This window comes from Triticum aestivum, chromosome 1A, assembly GCF_018294505.1.
Source record: "Triticum aestivum cultivar Chinese Spring chromosome 1A, IWGSC CS RefSeq v2.1, whole genome shotgun sequence".
NCBI classification, from domain to species: Eukaryota; Viridiplantae; Streptophyta; class Magnoliopsida; order Poales; family Poaceae; genus Triticum; species Triticum aestivum.
Genome location: NC_057794.1, coordinates 17310194 through 17331519, shown reverse-complemented (window position 1 = coordinate 17331519; position 21326 = coordinate 17310194). Strand labels below are relative to the sequence as shown.

The window sequence follows — 21326 nt, the reverse complement described above, 5'->3', positions numbered from 1 at the left end:
GGATTCTGTCAATGACCGCGTCATCCGGGAGATTAACTCCCAGCTGAGTCAAGCGGTTATGTAACCCAGACATAGTGAGTATGTGCTCACTGACAGAACTGTTTTCCTCCATCTTATAGCTGAAGAACTTGTCGGAGAATTCATATCTCTCGACCCGGGCATGAGCTTGAAAAACCATTTTCTGCTCTTCGAACATCTCATATGCTCCGTGTCTCTTAAAACGCTTTTGGAGCCCCGGCTCTAAGTTGTAAAGCATGCCGCACTGAACGAGGGAGTAATCATTGGTACGTGTCTGCCAAGCGTTCATAACGTCTTGTTCTGCAGGGAGAGCAGGTGCTTCACCTAGCGGTGCTTGTAGGACATAATCTTTCTTGTCAGCTATGAGGATGATCCTCAGGTTCCGGACCCAGTCCGTATAGTTGCTGACATCATCTTTCAGCTTGGTTTTCTCTAGGAACGCGTTGAAGTTGAGAACAACGTTGGCCATTTGATCTACAATACATGTTACAAAAATTTTAGACTAAGTTCATGATAATTAAGTTCATCTAATCAAATTATTCAATGAACTCCCACCTAGATAGACATCCCTCCAGTCATCTAAGTATAACATGATCTGAGTTAACTAGGCCGTGTCCTATCATCACGTGAGACGGACTAGTCAACATCGGTGAACATCTTCATGTTGATCGTATCTTCTATACGACTCATGCTCGACCTTTCGGTCTTCTGTGTTCCGAGGCCATGTCTGTACATGCTAGGCTCGTCAAGTCAACCTAAGTGTTTGCATGTGTAAATTTGTCTTACACCCGTTGTATGTGAACATTGGAATCTATCACACCCGATCATCACATGGTGCTTTGAAACAACGAACTGTCGCAACGGTGCACAGTTAGGGGGAACACTTTCTTGAAATTATTATGAGGGATCATCTTATTTACTACCGTCGTTCTAAGTAAACAAAATGCAAAAACATGATAAACATCACATGCAATCAAATAATAATAGTGACATGATATGGCCAATATCACATAGCTCCTTTGATCTCCATCTTGGGGCTCCATGATCATCTTGTCACCGGCATGACACCATGATCTCCATCATCGTGTCTCCATGAAGTTGCTCGCCAACTATTACTTCTACTACTATGGCTAACACATTTAGCAATAAAGTAAAGTAATTTACATGGCGTTTCTCAATGACACGCAGGTCATATAAAAAAATAAAGACAACTCCTATGGCTCCTGCCGGTTGTCATACTCATCGACATGCAAGTCGTGATTCCTATTACAATAGCATGAACATTTCATACATCACATATATATCATTCATCATTCATCACAACTTTGGCCATATCACATCACAAAACACTTGCTGCAAAAACAAGTTAGACGTCCTCTAATTGTTACTGCAAGTTTTTACGTGGCTGCAATAGGGTTCTAGCAAGAACGTTTTCTTACCTACGTGAAAGCCACAACGTGATTTGTCAACTTCTATTTACCCTTCATAAGGACCCTTTTCATCGAATCCGCTCCAACTAAAGTGGGAGCGACAGACACCCGCCAGCCACCTTATGCAACTGGTGCATGTCAGTCGGTGGAACCGGTCTCACGTAAGCGTACGTGTAAGGTTGGTCCGGGCCGCTTCATCCCACAATACCACTGAAGCAAAATAAGACTAGTAGCAGCAAGAAAGTTGACAACATCTACGCCCACAACAAATTGTGTTCTACTCGTGCAAAAAGAACTAAGCATAGACCTAGCTCATGATGCCACTGTTGGGGAACGTTGCAGAAAACAAAAAAATTTCTACGGTTTCACCAAGATCCATCTATGAGTTCATCTAGCAATGAGTGATCGGATTGCATCTACATACCTTTGTAGATCACGCGCGGAAGCGTTCAAAGAACGGGCATGAGGAAGTCGTACTCGACGTGATCCGAATCACCGGAGATCCTAGCGTCGAACGGACGGCACCTCCGCGTTCAACACACGTACGGTCAGCGTGACGTCTCCTTCTTCTTGATCCAACAAGGGGGAAGGGGAGGTTGATGAAGATCCAGCAGCACGACGGCGTGGTGGTGGATGCAGGAGTCGCCGCAGCAGGGCTTCGCCGTTCTACTGCAAGAGGGAGAGGTGTAGCAGGGGAGAGGGAGGCGCCAAGAGTCAAGGGTGCGGCTGCCCCTCCCTCCCCCCCTTTATATAGGCAGGGGGCGCCGGCCCTAGGAGATGGGATCTCCTGGGGGGCGGCGGCCAAGGGGTGGAGTGCCCCCCAAGCCAGGTGCCCCCCCCCCCACCCTAGGGTTCCCAACCCTAGGCGCATGGGGTGGGCCAAAGGAAGCGCACCATCCCACTATGGGCTGGTTCCCCTCCCCACTTCAGCCCATGGGGCCCTCCGGGATGGGTGGCCCCACCCGGTGGACCCCCGGGACCCTTCCGGTGGTCCCGGTACAATACTGGTGACCCCCGAAACTCTCCCGATGGCCGAAACTGCACTTCCTATATATAATTCTTCACCTCCGGATCATTCCGGAACTCCTCGTGACGTCCGGGATCTCATCCGAGACTCCGAACAACTTTCGGGTTACTGCATATTCATATCTCTACAACCCTAGCGTCACCGAACCTTAAGTGTGTAGACCCTACGGGTTCGGGAGACATGTAGACATGACCGAGACGGCTCTCCAGTCAATAACCAACAGCAGTATCTGGATACCCATGTTGGCTACCACATGCTCCTCGATGATCTCATCGGATGAACCACGATGTCGAGGATTCAAGCAACCCCGTATACAATTCCCTTTGTCAATCGGTACGTTACTTGCCCGAGATTCGATCGTCGGTATCCCAATACCTCGTTCAATCTCGTTACCGGCAAGTCACTTTACTCGTACCGTAATGCATGATCCCGTGACCAGACACTTGGTCACTTTGAGCTCATTATGATGATGCATTATCGAGTGGGCCCAGAGATACCTCTCCGTCATACGGAGTGACAAATCCCAGTCTTGATCCGTGTCAACCCAACAGACACTTTCGGAGATACCCGTAGTATACCTTTATAGTCACACAGTTACGTTGTGACGTTTGGTACACCCAAAGCACTCCTACGGTATCCGGGAGTTACACGATCTCATGGTCTAAGGAAAAGATACTTGACATTGGAAAAACTCTAGCAAACGAACTATACGATCTTGTGCTATGTTTAGGATTGGGTCTTGTCCATCACATCATTCTCCTAATGATGTGATCTCGTTATCAATGACATCCAATGTCCATAGTCAGGAAACCATGACTATCTATTGATCAACGAGCTAGTCAACTAGAGGCTTACTAGGGACATGTTGGTGTCTATGTATTCACACATGTATTACGATTTCCGGATAACACAATTATAGCATGAATAAAAAACAATTATCATGAACAAGGAAATATAATAATAATCCTTTTATTATTGCCTCTAGGGCATATTTCCAACAGCACCCTAGATGCACCATCGAACTCCTGATTTGGCACCTTCGCGCGACAATATCAGAGAAGGAAACCTGACCTGTCAACCTTGAACCATGAATCCACCGTCTCCTAGTTGTCGCCAACAGAGAACAACACCAGCACACGCTCCTGAACAACCTATCGTCCTCCACGTCGATGCAGAGCAAACGTCGTCGTAACGGCAGAGACCGAGGACACAAATTCACCATAGGAATGATGTCGCGGCCACACCATCCCCACTCGAACAAACTAACACCCGGATCCAACACCCATCAAAGAACGGAACACCATGTCGGGAAAGGACACGAAGCTTTCCTATTCGACGCGGCCGACGCCCTCGCTTTAGCCATGACATCAAGCGTCCAAAACCAAAACTATCAGGGCCCTACAAACTACATGATCTGCATGCGTGGGATTCAGTTGCCCCCTTACGAACGACAACCAAGAGGTTGGCAGCAAGGGGAGCCGCGGAAGTATGGCACCGGAAAGCTCTAGTAGCTCTTGACAAAAGAGATCATCTTTTTCTCTTTCACTACACACGGGTTTTGATTATACCGTTTCTGTTTCAAAATAAGTGTCGTTGATTTGGTATATACTAATTTAACACAAGCACACTCATGTATGTAAATATCTGTGGGGCATACATTGTTGTGTTTTTGGGGAGCGGGCCGTAAAAATTACCGCTGCATGATTGGTGAGTGAAGTCTCTCCGTCCTCCTCCTCACCCACCCCCACGCCGACCACCTCTCCTCCCCTCCCCATTCCGGCAAACCCTAGCCTAGCCCCGACTCACCGCCGCCCATGGAGGAGGACGCGGGCGAGGGCGAGGGCGAGGTCGAGATCCGCGACTGGGCGGGGATGCCGTCGGACGCGCTCTTCGCGGTGTTCGGGAAGCTGGACGTGGCCGACATCCTGACGGGGGCCGGGCGGGCGTGCCGCGCGTGGCGCCGCCTCGCCGACGGAGACCCCGCGCTGTGGCGCCGCCTCGACATGACCCACCACGGGGACATCCTCGAGACCGAGGAGGCCGAGGCCATGGCCCGCGCCGCCGTCGACCGCGCCGCCGGCACCCTCCAGTCCTTCTGCGCCGACACCTTCGTCACCGACGCCCTCCTCAGCTACATCTCCGGCAGGTCGCTCGCCGCGGCTCTCCCCCTTCCTGTTTCACATGCCCATTTCTCTCATATACGATGGGGATTTTTTTTCCCCAATTTGTTGATGCGGCGCTTCATTTATTCATTCAGTTAGACGGACGGTTGCTGGTAAATTAAAATGCATAGAAGAACTCTTGAACTGAAAATAAGTCTGTATTCTTTAGTTGGAAATGGACCTTTCTGCTGTTTGATTTGACAAGTTAAAACAAAATTTCTTGGTAACCTGACAGAATTGGATGAAGTAGTAAAATGGTACCCAACGGCAGATTGCTTGCAAGTTGTAACATATCACATGAGTCTCTAGTGCTATGTCTTTGTGCGACCCAATGTGCCTTGCTAAATTCTGTCTATTCCGTAGCGTTGGATATAATGTGGAGCAACCTGGAAAATGTATATAGTGTAGCACACTGAAGGTTTGTTTTCCTGGAGGGAATTGGCCTGTTCCCACTAATCTCAGCTAAGACCCGGATTTTTGGGACTGGTCAGAATGGGGGTATCATTGTGCTCTTGGATGTAACATAGGGACCGACCAATCCCTAAAACATACAAGGATAGTTGAGTCTCAGCATGGAGACTTTACAGGGGGAAAGGCCATCTGAACTTTTCTGTTGGTTTCCAGCAGATTACTTGCTGTAAAAGGTCTGTAGAAAACCAAATGATCACTTTGACAGTTGAGTACCATTTTTTTCTGATAAAGATGTAGGCAGTTTCACTGCAAGATTGATGCATGATGGAATTTGGCATTTCTGACAATCCTGCCTTCGGTAGCTGCAGATTTCTCTGTTAATCTTCCAGTAACTGTTTTTGGTTCATGCATCTTCCAATACCTTTCACTTGTACACAGTTCTCTCCTGCATTTAGTTTATCCAGAAACTTGCAACCTGGGAAACTTTCACACTTTTATCCAACAATCCATCAGAATATTTCCAAAATAACTCTTGTACTTCAGGATGAACGTTTTCGTGTGCCTGCACTCTTCATGTATAGTTAGCTTACATATTGGGTGGGCCCACTGCCTGGGTTCAAATCATCATTTACTCGAATTGGGTCATATTGATTATACTGTTGGAGCCACCACTACAACATTTCCTTGTATACAAAAAATTAAGGGCCTTACTGAATGCCCATCCAGTTACCACTGGTGTAAATCTGTATCGCATAGTATTAACAATCAGTCAACAACTATGCAGTGAAACGATAAATATGTAAAACTGTTACTGGCTACTTTCTGTTATGGTATTGCGACTGTTATATCCCCTCACTGAAGCAAAACCCCTAAGCTGTCTATAACTCCATATTCGTGTGACCATTTGTTTGCTTGGTCAGCGTAGTGGTAGTCAGAGTTGCTATTTTCTTTTCGTTGTGTTGATCTTTTGGTGCATTGAAATAAACAGATCCCACTTCTTTACCACCTAAAACATGGCTCGTTGTCCTCTTCTTCTAATGGTTTGACTAGATGTGATATGTAGAGCTAAGACTTCAGATACAGTATCAAGTCATGTCGTATTTTGTTTAGAACTGCATGCTGAAGTTCATTTGCATGTGACTAGAGTTAGACTTATTTGAAGACTATGATGAATCTAACAGCATGGAATGTTTTACTTTCACATGGTTATTTCAATCAATTCTGTTGTTCTAGTGTTATTTCTTGTCCTGAGCTTGGAAGCATGATTGGGTTTCGCATTAGCTTAAATGTTTGTGTTAGATAAGAACTTGCCATGTCTCAATGCAGGGCACCCTCGCTGAAGAGCCTTCAACTCAGCTTGTGTGATGAAGTATCCAACGAGGCGCTGGCAGAGGCAGTCAAGGGCTTTCCTCAGCTTGAGGAGCTGGAGATCACATTCTGCTCACTGAACAGCAACGTGTGCGAGTTAGTCGGCAGAGCCTGCCCACAACTGAAATCATTTCGGCTGAACGAGCGCTGGACGATCCTCCAAAGGGGGTTCGCGGCCTTTGAGGGCATGGATGATGACACGGGAGCGCTCGGGATCGCAAGCAGCATGCCTGAGCTCCGAGACCTCCAGCTGATCGGCAACAACCTGACCAACACCGGACTGGCCGCGATCCTCGACCACTGCCCCCGCCTCGAGTCCCTCGACGTGCGCCGCTGCTGCAACCTCCAGATGGACGACGCCCTGAGGTCCAAGTGCGCCAGGATCGGGAACCTCAGGCTTCCTCGGGACCCCATCTCCGACTTCAAGTACCGGGCTTACCTCACTATCAGTGATGACTACCCCGGCGGTTCCGACATCGAGGTCGACATGTACGATGATCTGCTGGACGTGGTCACCGACGACGAGGATGCTGATTTCGATGACATGGATGATTATATCGACGGCGTGGGCTCGGATGCTGACATGTATGATGACGTGTTCGATGATGTCTGAAGGAGCTGTGACCAGGACCGGGTTCTCACGTGGAAGGACAGGGAACTTGGTGCCGAAGCAATGTGGTCTTTACCTGTGTTGAGATTCTTGAAGCTGGGTTCACGCACTTTGTTATCGAAGGTCGATTCTCGTATGTTTGTGTCTCCGGTGTGTTAACTGGTCTACTCTCGCTGTGAGACTGGGTTCGCTTTATATCTGTGATTGTAATTTACGCCGCACTTGTGATTCGGTCACGCAATAAAATCCTGTAAATTAAGTATTGACACCAATGTTATGTCGTGTTAGGTTGATGATGTCCTAGTGTTTGCCCGTGTCGTGGTTATCGAATCGTGTTGAGCTGAATCTGTTTAAACTGACGGCATAAAGCTCACAAGCTTGTGCAGTTGTTGCTTGCAATAATGAAATGCCGGCTTGTGCACCCAGTGACAGATGAGACTTCTGTGGAACTATTGCAACTCAAACGTAACTGTGACGTGGCCGGTACTGAAGGACGGATTTTTGGAGCACATTATGTTAAACAACTCGAAAATGGCATTTGGAAGTTTTGAAAAGAGTTTTCTTTACACGGATATATGTATGGATGTTTGCTACGCTTCTGTTAACTTTCGTTCAATAATACACTGCACGATAAAAGAAAAGAATCCAGCCCCAAAACATCAAAAACAAGCCAATCTTTTGCATGTATTTTGTCTTTTTGGTAGTCTCACATACAAACACATATATTGATGAAACTTGTATAGATACACTACACATCTATATATAGGCACGGAAAATACATCGGAATTTTTCTAGCCATATTTTTTTTTCAAACATAAAACATAGCATGCTCGATGTGGCCATGCTCCAAGTCCAAAGTGACTTGCGGCTGGCACGACTTACAACTTAGATAAACTGGGTTCACGAACATGGTCAGTGTAATTTTATACGTTGTAAATAAGATTCAAACCATAAATCGTCAGAACTACTTGTCTTAGATTTGTCTAGATACGGATGTATCTAGCACTAAAATGAGTCTAGACAAATCCAAGACAAATAATTTAGAACGGAGGGGGTATATATTATATATATGGTCTCAGAATAACTCCACCAAATATCATGCCCATATTTCCAAAGATCTACACCACATACAAGGCACTGAAGACTTTCTCCTTTTCAAAAGACTACGCACTGACCTGACTATATCACAACAGAAGAACACCGGAAAACATTCCTTCGGACAACTATGCATTACAGGAACAGCTATGTGCTACGACCTACGGCTAAGTAACCTATCACTGGTTGCTGGGAGTAGACTTTTCATCTAACAGGTGGCCGAACCAAGAACAACCAGAGGACACGTCAAGGCAAGGCCCTTGAATATACATCATCTCTTGCACAACTATCGACTTTTCAGCAGGCAGGATGCCATCACTTCCGTCCTGTTGCGATTCTTGGCTTTCCTTTCACCTCAGCTTCCTGTTCAGAATGAGGCAAGTTGAGTGCCAAAAGATAACATAATAAAATAAAATAAAAACAGGAATGGATGTCAAATTATATCCATGATCTCGAAAATATAAGGGGAATTTCACAGTGATATCAGCACTCGAAGACTACCTGGGGACTGTGGAGATAGATGGATGTCTTTGCATTTGCAGGATTATGGTTCTCAGCACCACGGCTCCAGTCATAGCAGACCTACTCCCCAGCAATGATAATTATGGTTGTATTCAGAACTTGGAATTCAGAGGACACGACAAGATAGCAGTTCAAAAGGAACATGAATTATTTATCGAGCTGATACATCAGGAGCTGATTTCTTCCGCATATTAAATAAGGCGCAGGAAAAATAACAGACATGTCACATATCTAAACTGGACCCAATCCAAAAACATGGTGATAACAAGACACTCAAAAGCATCACTTACCCCGTAAGCAAATATTGAGCCATCATTATTGAAGCTACTGCAAGGAATGGGTTGAGGACACCGACTGAAAGCCTGTATAGAAGCAGTGTAGGGCAAATGTAAGAATATGTTATGTGCAAAACACCAGAAGGTGTATGATAAATGAGAGAACTCAAGAAATAAAACTTGGGCACACCCAGATAGCCCTCTATGCTAAGCAAGTAAGCAACTGTCAGAATGCAACACTCTGTATGCTATGTCTACAAGCTAAAATGTTATCTGATCACAAATTACACAGATGCCTCTTACTGCAGAGGTTCCATGCAGTTGAGTAATAAATGTATAACATGCTTTCATCAAGAATAAAAAGAAGTGCATACTAAACGCCAAAGAAGGCAGGATGACAGGGCTGGGAAAATCAGAATTGGTGATAACATTTATGAACTAATATTTTTTCTGCTCATGGCCATGATAGTGAGTTTATTATCTTGAGCTCAGGTTGATTTCACCTATGCATGCACATCCACAAAGAATTTATATGCAGACCATCAATGTCCACAGATCACAACAAAGTGAAGCCATCTTGAAATCATTGAATACAATCAAGAAAACATAGGCTAACAAGAGGGGAAAACAGAAAGAAAAAAAAATAGGAATAGACAAACCTTAAGTCTCTGCTTGCTATCCTTATCCCAAAAGTTGAAAGCACCATCAGATCCAGCTGTGGCAAACGTGTGATGAACCTGTGCCAAGTGGTAAATAACATGAAATCCCATAAAGTAACTTCACTAACTGAATTTCCATACTTCACAATTATCACCAGTCAGTTGCATTTTCCAGTGAAATATATAGCCAATAAGAACACTCAACTAAATGGATGTAAAGTATCATCACCCAAGCATATACCAATCCAATGAATAAGATGCCAAAGTTAGCAAAAGAAGAATCAGAAACGCTTCTCTTCGATGTGTCTGTAACAAATAGGTACGATTTTGAGTTGCTCAATTAAACTGAAGCTAATCTGTTGGGATTTTTATTTGTGCAAAATATTGCTTGATCAATTTGGAGTAGTTTACAAACATATGTATGCCTTCACGCATAGTGGTTATTATATTAGTTTGAGTATGGTAGGTATCTGTATCGAATAAAGCTCAACACATATTGTGGAAGACAACGAACTGAGCTTTCGGTATTTTAGAAATCATGATGACGGAGACATATAGACTAAAGCTCAACAGAAGTCGCCATTAGCATTTTCCATAACAGCAAAAGTGGACTAATGAAATACTCCCTCTGTCCCAAAATAAGTATCTCAACTTTGTACTAACTTTAGAACTTTGTACTAAAGTTAGTACAAAGTTGAGACACTTATTTTGGGACGGAGGGAGTAGAAGAATGACACAGAGATAAAGAGAACAAGATAGAGATCTTACAGGGTGAAAGTTGAGTGAATTGACAGAGAAGATATCATTTCCTTCCCTGTGACATTTGAATGTGAAGTTTTTGCTTTGCTGTGAATCATCAATATGATGCACACCAACTCTTCCTTCTATGGAACCCACCTTTAAACAAAATCAGGTGTCAGTTACATGTAAAAAAATCCTTTTGCCCAAGTCATATGGAAAGAACAATAAATAAAACTATTGCCAGGTATCGACCAGCTTTATCCAATATAGGCAGTTCATTGATGTAGAAAAAGATCATTGTGCAACAGCAAAATTTGATTGATCAAATCCCATGATGAAACCACCACCCATTATAAAAACACCCACAAGCAGATGAAGAGTAGGCAAATGTGGAACCATACACATCTAAAGATTTGTAGTTCAAAAACAATTGCTTAAAGCCTTGAATGCTTTTACTATTTGTAGTTCTGTCACACCGGCATCATCAGGACCTGATGCGGTGGACGTGTGATTCGGTGGGCCCCGCTGCCTACTGGCACGGACCCACCTGTAAGGCGAGTTGCCAAGTGTTGCCTGGCTATATAGCCAACTGGAGCAAGTAGGTGTGCGTGTGTGGAAATTATGTCAAGTCTCTGAACCTCTCACCTAATCTGTACCTCCTCCCTTGGGAAGAAATCCCCCCTTCTCCAAGTCTCGATCTCATCCCCCTTCCCCTCTCCGATCCCCTTTGCAAGGATGGGCTCGTGACATTTGCTATAGACTAAGATCCGTTTCTACAGTTTTGGTGAAGGAAATTGTTTGCAACACAATTGGAGTTGGTCAAAACATTAAGGTAAACTGCATCCTCTTCTTTTATGCAGCTTTTGAGACTAACTAGAAAGATGCCAATTAGTGACATTTATATTGGATTAACATTCCTAGAATACACCCTCCGTCCAGATATACAAGGCATATTTTGACTGCTCGGGTTCAATCTTTGGCCATAAATTTCTTCTATCATATTTTATCAAAATCATAACAAAGTACTTCTGAAAACGAATCCAATGCTATCAATTTTGTGTCACTAAATCACATATTATAGGATTTATAGTCAGTCAAGTTTGATTTCACAATCAATATGCCTTATTTATCCGAATAGAGGGGTAGGAAGTTTGAATGCAGATCACTGAAGGAACAACACCCATTAGGGCACCCAAAATGCTTAGAGGCTGGCTTGCCTCCAAACTGGGACCCACGTCTGGCTGTTAGAGTCAGCTCAAAATTCCTTAGTGTTATAGCAAATGTTCTCTGCCTCTAAGGTGTCCCCACGAGGAATAATACATTGATTACCCAAGGGGCTCCTTCTCATCCTCTTGACATGAGATGCAGTCTCCTTCTATGACATGTAGGGCCAGCAAATTATTTAATTTCATGGAAATAATTGGAGGCAGCCTCCAAGCATAGCGTCGATGCAGTCTCCTTCTATGACATGTAGGGCCAGCAAATTATTTAATTTCATGGAAATAATTGGAGGCAGCCTCCAAGCATAGCGTCGACACTAAGCAAATTTAGCTTAGAGGCTATTCTCAGAGTGTATGGTGCCTGCGTCTATGGCCTTAGAGGCTGCCTTGGAGGCAGCAAAACGTAACACTGTGGATGCTCTTACACAGCAAATGATGGCAGGCCAACGCCTAAAGCTAATTCAAGTAAGGTTGTAACATATCGACCAAATGTTTAATGTTGAAAACTCATGCTACTAGATAAAATTAACGTAAGGCAACATAAATACTCCCTCCCTTCTGGTTTATAGGGCTCAATTTAAAAATCTCACCAACCAAGGTAGATGGTGAGTGGTGGAATAATTTATGGGGCTCGTCTTCCTCAAGAAATTGTGTTTACCAACGTATTAATTGCAATGCATGCATGCATGACCAATAAATGAACAAGAACTTTTTACATGCATTGGTGGGTTTTATCTTTTCCCTTCCATGCAATGATTTAATGCACCTTGAAATCTGAACATGTGAATGGGAGCAATAAAATTGAGACATATAAAATGGGGAAAAAATGACATAAACCCTATAAACCGCAGAAAGCAGGGAGTAATTATGATGGGATAGGTAGAGAAGAACATGTGATTAAACTTCAAGCATAGTAACAACCAGTTATGTATTCGAACAACGGAAGTATGCTTAGAGTAAAAGACACAAGAAAATATGGCATTACCAGGAATCCTTGTTGATCTGGAAAGGCAGCAACGCACCGTGTCTGGTATTTCAGAGGTGATTGAATACGCTTAAACTCAGTCTAACATCACACCAGAGATGAAATTAAGTCAGTCAGTTCAAAATATAAGTCAATGACAGTAAAAGCATGAGCACCACCACCAAAAGAACTGAAAATAAAAGGAGCACATGCATAGTCAGTTAGGAAGCAAAATTACCTGAGGATTCTGCAAGTTGAAGATCACAATATTGCGATCAGCTGTTCCCACAATCATAAGGGGATAATTCACAGCAAGTGCGTAGCAACGATCAGGAAGTTGCTGAACATGGGCAGGATTTGGCTGTCTTGTGTCCCAATACCTACAATAGTATGATGGTCAGCATTGACAGCGGACTAGAAACAAGTCATAAGGATCAGAGCTAAAAGTTGTAATGAGAAGGAAGATCAAAGCACAACCCAAATGTATTACTTTCAGCATGATACAGACAAAGGAAAATAAGCAGACAACACGAACACACAACAGAAGTGCCACATGAGGTCCATGTATCAAAGAAGGCACCACGCATCCAGACCTCCAGCTGAACAGGAGTTGCCCCGGGAAACCTAGGACTAGTCAGTTTCAGCTTGTCCTTGTCCCACTCTGTTTTGGCATGTCTGAGACCTAGATGACTTCAGCCTGAGCCCGTGCCCTAAATGGTGTCTTGGTATTTGCAGCATTCAGTTTAGGGAAGAGTCTTTGTTTGTTTTGTTTCTTAGTCATATGTTAAGGCCAACCTCTACAAAATGATGCAACCACATTTTTTATGAATTGGCTACGAAGTCTAATCCCCAATGTTTCTTTCTCTGTTTCTTCCTGCCTTAATTCCAGTGTCGTGTCCCATGCACCCCTTCTGCTATCACGGGTACGCCGGCAGGTCCCACAAGGTTCCCGGTCACTGGCCTCCTACCTACCATGATTATCGCCTATGCTCAATCTGTGCTCATGTTTAAACTGACAGCCAGAACCTAACTTGATGCTTCCTAAATAATCTTCATAAAGATGATGATAAAACTTGAAACGAACATTTCTAACACTAATCACAAGATGTACATTTAATATAGTAACTGTCTCTACGTCAACAGTTACTTTTATAAAAACTTCTGCCGAAAAATCCACTGCGGCCATAAATAGTACAGATGATACCCAGAAAGTGCACAACCTTTGATAAGAATAGGGCAGTATGATTCAACAAGCAGTAGAAAACTCTTCAGGATCAAAGAAGGCATACAAAATGAGTGGAAATATAAACTGCTTGAGATAGACCTTCTACAATATTTGGTTAGGGCTTGTGAAACTCCATAATTGCAGTTTCTTCATAAATTGCATGAAATCGCCATTAAAATTGGCCAATGTGTGAACATTAATGCAAAACACATGAAGTACAGAAAAGATACCACAAACAACACGAATTCCATAACGCAAAACAGCCATAAATAACAATTTAGGATCAGACATGGGTGATATGCGCTCAATTTCCATGTAAAAAGAATACCGAGGGTGGAGAGGAATATTGTTCTTGCACCTTAGCGTCTTGTCCCAGCTTCCCGAGACAAGAAGATTCATCTGAGAAATCCAAGAGACCTCCTTGACAGGTGCATCATGCATTGCAACCGTCTGAGCCTGCCCACCAGACAGCAGAGGCCACATTTTGACCTGTTTATCACACCCTCCAGAGAAGACAGTAGTCCCATCATCTTTCCAGGCTGAGCAGAGCACCTGATGGAAGGAAACAAATCAATCATCATACCAAGTAAACAGGTAAGGAACCACTCTAATATGTAAGATGAAAGTACTATCAGGAGAAATATGTTTGAGAACATACTGGCTGATCATGTGATATGGATGCCTTTGGCTGACTGTTACCATTACCTATCTCCCAACACCTCACCTGCACAAAACTCAAAAGACACTCCTAGTAAGATACATCACAATAATGAAAGCTCACTGAAAATTACAGCAGAAACAAAATTACCTGGTTATCCCAGGAAGTTGCCACCAGAAGATTGCTTTTCGGGCTAAAACTGAGGCTTGAGAGGGAGTCACCCGGATTAGGCAGGACCTGCACTTGAAAGCAACCGTTGCAGAGAACATGTAGCATTTGCAGAATGACAAGACGCAAAAAATAAAAGCAGGACAGACATGGCCACAAAAAGTATCACACCTCGAATGACTTGTTTGGATTCGGGTTTGAGGCAAGGCTGGTTAGAGTTGCCATCTCTCCTGCTGTGAACCTTCAAAATCTGGAAAAGAAACATCACAATCCAGTGACCATGAGAAGCAGGTAAGAGAAATCAGCATGTGGAGTCTCCCACGCACACGAGAGCATACGTAACACAACTTAAAGTAGCTCAGCCTACGAAAACGAATGATTTTGACAGTCCAAAGTCCATGGTAACAGAACCAGTGTTCAACATTAGTGAAGTCATTATTTAAGTTTGCACCACAAAATCCTGACAAAAAAGGTGTCGCGCCAAAACCCGAATAAATGCTACCCCCTGATACGTGCCACGATAGTGCAGGTCCAAATTTCGTCTAAATGTCTGGTCATAAAACCTGGGATCGCTCCACTACAAATGCCTACACCCCGACCACCCGATTCCCACAACCCAACAGTGAAATCACTAGGAGGGAGCCCCAAAAGTTTGCATACACAAAATCACCGCGCCAAAGCCAGCATAAACGCTATCCCCGCAACAATGCAGGTCCAAAATTCGTCAAATGTTAACCTGCTGAATGCCTGGATCCGAGTGATAATACGAGCTCCTGCAAAGGCCTACACCCCGACCACTCAATCCCCACCACGACAGCGGAATCAGTCAGAGGTAGCCCCGCAAGCGCGCGCAAGCTGCCCCTCTCGGCCTGACCAACGGATCCTAAGCTCGCACTCGTTAGGGAAACAAACGAACTATCCTGAGCTCGCACGGGCCGCTGGATGCGGCCGATTTGCTGCGGAGACCGCGAGCGAGCGAGCGAGCAGCGCCGGCCACCGGATCAGAGCTTCCTCCAAACCAGCAGCGCGGCGACGAGCATTGCGCCGAGGCGCGGCCCCGGCGCGCGAGCGAGCGCCGCCGAATCGGTGCCGGGAACCCTAGCTAGCTAGAGAGACGGCGCGAGCGGAGCGGAGCAGCGAGGAGGGCTCGGGGGGCTTACCTGACGGCCGGACGGGGAGCGGTCGGTGACGGCGCGGTTGCGGCTGGGGGCTGCGAAGTGGCGCCGAGGGAGGTGTGGGGAGGAGGATTCTCGAGTCGTCTGGGAGGAGGAGGCGGAGACGGTCGCTGCCGCTCAACTGCTTTTTTTTTCTCAGCATCAGTACAGACACAAACGCTCGTATACACACGCATACCCTTACCCCTATGAACGCATACACGCACACCCTACCCCTATGAGCACCTCCAAAAGACTGAGCCGGTATATGATCTTGAGATTTACGAAGTCACCGTAGGCGCCTCGTCGTTGACAGGAATGTCTCCTTCCATTAAAAGCGCATCGCCGAAAATCCTAAAATAAATCCAGAAATAATGCGAGCATTAGGATTTGAATCCTGATGGATCGGGAATACCACTGTCCACCTATCCAACTCAACCACAGGTAACCACTGCTGCTCAACTGCTGAAGGGATGTATAGGCTGGTGTAGCGCGTCGCGTCGGATGCACGCTGGGTGTGGCCTCCGCGGCGGCCCGGCTCGGCCCTTCCAAACAAATGGCTTGATCGGCACGCTGAGGTGGTTGATGCGGACGTTGACTTCGCTCTCGGTTCGGATGCTTGATCGGCCCGTGGCTTACTTTTCCATTCTTTTTCGGAAAATGTCCAAAATAAACCGATGAAAATAAAACCAATTTTTTATGTTTCAAAAAAGTGTTCCCATTTTTACAAAGTTGTTCATTTTTAAAAAAAACATTCCCTTTGTAAAAATATATAAAAGCGTTTAGATCACTACATTTCTTCACGGAGGGAGTATTCAACATTTTCCTCACACATTTCATGTTCAAAAAGTTGCTCCAATTTTTGAATTTTTCAGAAAGTGTTTGCATTTTTTATTTTGTCCAGGTTTCAAATTTTGTTCCCATTTTTTCCAAAAACTAGTATGTTTAAAAAAGCGGATATGGGTGTCCGTCGGGCTGACCCAAACGGACAAAAGCGTCGTTCGTTTGAGTCGGCGTGTTGGAGTTGCTCTTGCTAATACATTTTTTTCAGAGTCGCCCTTATCACTATTGTTAGCCTAAAATTGTCGTATATTTTGAGACGGAGGTAGCGCTTCGCAACTAACTTAAGGGCATCTCAAACATGGACCCCTACAATGTACACGGTATCCGTCCATGAACGCGTCCGCGAGCAGTGATACGAGAGCCGGCCGTTCAACTTTTGGACCTCCTTTGGTTTATAGGATATGAATATTATAGGAATAGGAAAAATTGTAGGAAATGAGATGTCATATACTCCCTCTATCCATATATATAGGGTCTAATGCATTTTTTGAGACTAACTTTGACCACATGTTAGAGCAATGATATATGACATGCATGTTACACAAAGCATACCGTCAAATTTGTGCGTGAAAGGAGCTTCCAATAATATAATTTTCATATTATACATCTCATATACTATTAATCTTATGAATAGTCAAAGACAGTTTTGAAAAACACATTAGGCCCTGCATATACTAGTGAATGTGCACGTGCAATGCACGTTAATATTCAGGCAATATATTAATTGCACGTGGATATTAGGTATGCTATTATTTGTGTGATAGTTCTGTGATTAGTGTAATATTTGGTATGATATTAATTACATGTTAAACATGTTGAACGCTCGCCATTGGAGCAGTGTAGGTCGTTGGATTGACCCGGTTTGATGGTCAAGATCAGTTGGATCTGTCCTGGGTCTTTTTATATTGGTATAGATATAGATGGATGGAGTGAGTATTTCATATCCTATAAGTAGGGAAAAGGAAGAGAGATGTCCTTTGGTTCACATTATATTATTTTTTCAATTGAGTCTAACCTAGTGTTTATTTTACTATGAAATGTGGAGGATAGAAAGAACTCCTCCATAGAAATAGGATTTTACAGATCAGGATGTAATTTTAATTACTTCTGGTGTTTGTTGTATTGCCGTTTGGAGATGAATAGGTCGGATGTTTTCTTGCAAAAGAAAAAAAAAGAATTCTATTCCTACAAATCAAAGGCCTCTAAAGAAATTTTTTCCCTGCAAAATTCCTCCAAACCAAATGAGCCCTTATGTAAAGTGACAACATTTTTTGCACCTCAACCTATCTATTCCATCTAACGGATCCAACCTAACCCACAGAAGACAATAACTACCACACACCTCATGTGGTGACTTTGTTCCTTCACAAAAAATATATCAGGACTGAAGCTAAAGGGGGTAAAATCTGTTCATGAGTACTCGTGAGTGCTCACGAGCTTTAAATGAACGAAGCCGATCCGAGTTTTTTTTTTGCTCGTAAGCTTAGCCGAGTAGCTCGTTAATCCCCCTACTCTCACCGCCCATATGTCCAACTAATACTCATAATTTTCCTATCTCAAATGTGCCACCAAAAATTGTATGTAGATTTGGGGCACGCAGGTGCGAAGGTACTGAGTCCCTCGCGTGTGCTTTTTCTTTTGGCTTTTGATTTTCAAACTTTCATATCTTTTGAATAAAAATTCCAAATTATGTTCTGTTTTCATATTCATATTTCTCGTGACGAGGGCTTTCAAATAAGATCCATTTTGAATGTTTCTTCATGAATTTTGAAAAGAAACTTAAATTTGAACTCTTGATACTTGGTATGAGCGACCAATGAAATCACAAATTTAGTACCTGCGTCCGACAAAAAATGGCCTAAAGTTTCAACTCTAAAACTGGATACTCGGAACCGACAAAATCAGAATTTCCAAATGCAAAATTGGAAGTTTCAACGATTATAAATTAAAACTTACGATGTCCCTCGCGGCCGGGCAGGGCTTGGCAGATGCATGCCCCTCACACCTGCGTGCCCATGCGAATTTCCGACTAAATTTTTACACTGTGAACAGATTTAGCATTATCATTCATTTTTTCTTGAAATTCTTCCTATCTATTGATAAGACTAGCAAAAGGGTCTGTGTGTTGCAACGACAGAAAAATCAAGAACATCTTTGCTGCATCACCGAGATACACTATAATTCTCAATTTTCATGAAATCATGATCATTTTTTAAAACTCATGCACATATTTGAAATCATGAACACTTTTACAAATTTTCTAATATTTTTGAAAATCAAGAATATTTTTTGAATTCATGAACATTTTATGCTATTTGAAAATACTTTTAATTTTTTAAATATTTTTTAAACAATTTTCTTAAACGGGCGAACATTTCTAGAATCAACAAACATTTTTTAAATTCGTGGAACAACTTTTTAAATTCATGAACATTTTTTTATTTAAGAAACACTTCTGAAATGCATGATAACTTTTTGAATTACCGAATATTTATGAATGACTAAACTATTTTTTAAGTCACGAACAGTTTTTGAATTTTTAGGATATTTTTTCATTCGTGAAATTTTGTTCAATTTCATTAATATTTTTCAATACAAGAATTTTTTAAAAACTCATGAACATTTTTTGATGTCCCAGTTTTTCCCCAAAATTTAAACATTTTTTGAATAAGCAAACATTTAAAAAATCTCTAACATTTTATGATTTGTTGAACATTTTATTTCAAAATTCTCATATTTTTTGAATTTTCTGAAATTTTCGAAGTCCCAAATTATTTAAATAATAAAAAAGTAAAACATAAAAAATGAAAATAAATAACGAAATTTTAAAAACTTGCCGCACGGACATGGACCAGCCCAAACGGGTGCGTTGCGTCTTCTCCCAGCGCATGGAGCGCAGTATAGGAGGTCACTACTGCATGGGCCGACCCAAGCCGGGGATTCCTCTATGTGAAATGTTTTTTATCAGATGGCATTGGTGGGTAATATTTTGTAAGTTTGACGGCAATTTTCATGAAGTACCACTAGAAGCAATAGCGCTTTATTATTGGGTATATATAGCAAAAAAGCCCGTGTGTTGCAACGGAAGAAAAAAATAACACACGCCACTCACCCAATAATCATGACTCAAGACCTCAATAGGTCCACGTTCTTTATTTCAACATGACATCATTGCCCACACAGTCACAACGCGTTTGAATGAGTTAATCCTAATGCATCTCTCTCTTGGCATAAGATCGGAAATTTGCTTTTTTTGGCCCCTGCGAGGTTTTGCCTACGCGTGCATGTGTTTTTGATGGGTTGTTCATTTTCTATCTGGATCTGCATCGATACGAAATAAAGATGAATCATTTACTATTTATCAAGGTTGCACCCAAAACAACATTTTAAAATGATTAACAAGTAAAATAACATAATATTTAGATTCTACACATTTTTTAATCAAATTTTATATATAACATGTTAAAATTGAAATTACGGTTTAAAAGATATGACAATTTTTTTAAACATGTGATATGAATTGCGGGTTGAATTTAGGAAACTGTAGGAGGCTTTTTTTCCATAATGCGAAACATTTTCTTTGGTCACTTAAAACAGTACTGCAGTTTAATTATCAAAAATTACAAGGGGTTATGTGAAATGAAGCGTTTTTGTCTGTTTATGACTTGGGACTATACCGTGGCTTAAATACTAGTAACTATAGGGAGTTTTCTGCAAACCAACACGACAGACAACCAAAAGCATTCAATTCTTTATTATTAGGTACAGATGTATCTGCAACACACAGATCCACCAAAGTAAAAAAGATTACAATTAGGTCCTAGGTCCATGTACCATTTCCGACCAAATGCGTCACAGACCAAAGCCTATCGGATCCAAATGGCTCCGTTCGAGACACACCTCCACACACCATACGCCGTCATTAGATGCACCGTTAGAGCGGGGATAAGGGCGTGTGGACATTATTCTGACTCTAAGATGTCGTTGCCTCGCCATTCCGACCAAGACACCGCGCACCGCTGCCACCGTAGCCATGGCCAAAGCGTCGATGACTCAACAACACTAACTACATGGGAAAACCCCAAACTACTGAACCACAAGATTTGCATCATCCTCTCCCCCGACGTCAGTGAGGTCGGTGAAGAACATGGGAGGTTGGCGATGCAATAGGAGAAATGCATGCCTACTAGGGTTCACTTTTTGGAGCGGCACGCCTCTTAAGTGTTGATTGTGCAACTAATTAACAAATATATTTTTTGTTCTCCTTCTATTTGTATTGTCCACTAGTTAGAAAATATCTCTACTTAAAAAGAACATAAGGTTCCGTCATTCACCTTGTCCTTCTTTCAACTTACATATGCTTCCCCAGGCATGGCTGTCTCACATGTTGGAGCGCTCGCTTTGGGACAACCCTAATGGGAGAGTGAGCAACCACTCCATTAGAGAGGATTAGAGGGATCAATTAGGATGGTCCCTTCTGAAATTAGGAAGAGGAGGGGGCGCACTACTGGGAAAAGCCTAGCAGTAGCGCGGGTACCCGCGCTACTGATATGGCGCTACAGCTAACGTTTAGCATTAGCGTGTTTGACACGCGCTACTGCTATACCTACTTACCAGTAGCGCTTTTCATACCAGCGCTACTTTACCAGCGCTACTACATTTTCTCATATCTTTTTTTGCTACGTATTTGCGATGTTTTTGTATAGCTTTTATACGATATTCTAATCATATCATAGACATGCAATATGTTCATCATATCATACACATAATAGTCTC

General features: G+C 43.0%; 2 protein-coding genes across 2 annotated transcripts; one reads left to right on the top strand and one right to left on the bottom strand.

Moving 5' to 3' along the window:
- The first annotated feature begins 4150 nt into the window (after nucleotides 1–4150).
- Nucleotides 4151–7322, top strand: LOC123187029 (putative F-box/LRR-repeat protein 23). The gene is made up of 2 exons (XM_044598784.1): nucleotides 4151–4621; nucleotides 6375–7322. Exons 1-2 carry the CDS (start codon nucleotides 4290–4292, stop codon nucleotides 7027–7029), a joined length of 987 nt encoding a protein of 328 aa, XP_044454719.1. The 5' UTR covers nucleotides 4151–4289; the 3' UTR covers nucleotides 7030–7322.
- Nucleotides 7323–8062: 740 nt separating this feature from the next.
- On the bottom strand, nucleotides 8063–15928 carry LOC123187021 (protein RAE1). The gene is made up of 12 exons (XM_044598771.1): nucleotides 15714–15928; nucleotides 14725–14803; nucleotides 14536–14622; nucleotides 14386–14451; nucleotides 14086–14279; nucleotides 12741–12882; nucleotides 12524–12604; nucleotides 10346–10474; nucleotides 9578–9655; nucleotides 8934–9005; nucleotides 8623–8703; nucleotides 8063–8484 (listed from the first exon to the last, which is right to left on the bottom strand). The coding sequence occupies exons 2-12, from the start codon at nucleotides 14776–14778 to the stop codon at nucleotides 8437–8439; spliced, it is 1032 nt and encodes a 343-aa protein (XP_044454706.1). The 5' UTR covers nucleotides 14779–14803; nucleotides 15714–15928; the 3' UTR covers nucleotides 8063–8436.
- Between the last annotated feature and the right edge of the window lie 5398 nt (nucleotides 15929–21326).

Bases quoted from the DNA above. Each gene is read 5' to 3' on its own strand.
- LOC123187029 (XM_044598784.1), top strand. From the start codon at position 4,290: ATGGAGGAGGACGCGGGCGAGGGCGAGGGCGAGGTCGAGATCCGCGAC. The intron at 4,622-6,374 runs GTCGCTCGCCGC...GTCTCAATGCAG, and splicing joins CTCAGCTACATCTCCGGCAG to GGCACCCTCGCTGAAGAGCC.
- LOC123187021 (XM_044598771.1), bottom strand. From the start codon at position 14,778: ATGGCAACTCTAACCAGCCTTGCCTCAAACCCGAATCCAAACAAGTCA. The intron at 14,623-14,724 runs GTGTGATACTTT...TTTCAAGTGCAG, and splicing joins ATCCAAACAAGTCATTCGAG to GTCCTGCCTAATCCGGGTGA. The intron at 8,704-8,933 runs GTAAGTGATGCT...GCTGGGGAGTAG, and splicing joins GCTCAATATTTGCTTACGGG to GTCTGCTATGACTGGAGCCG.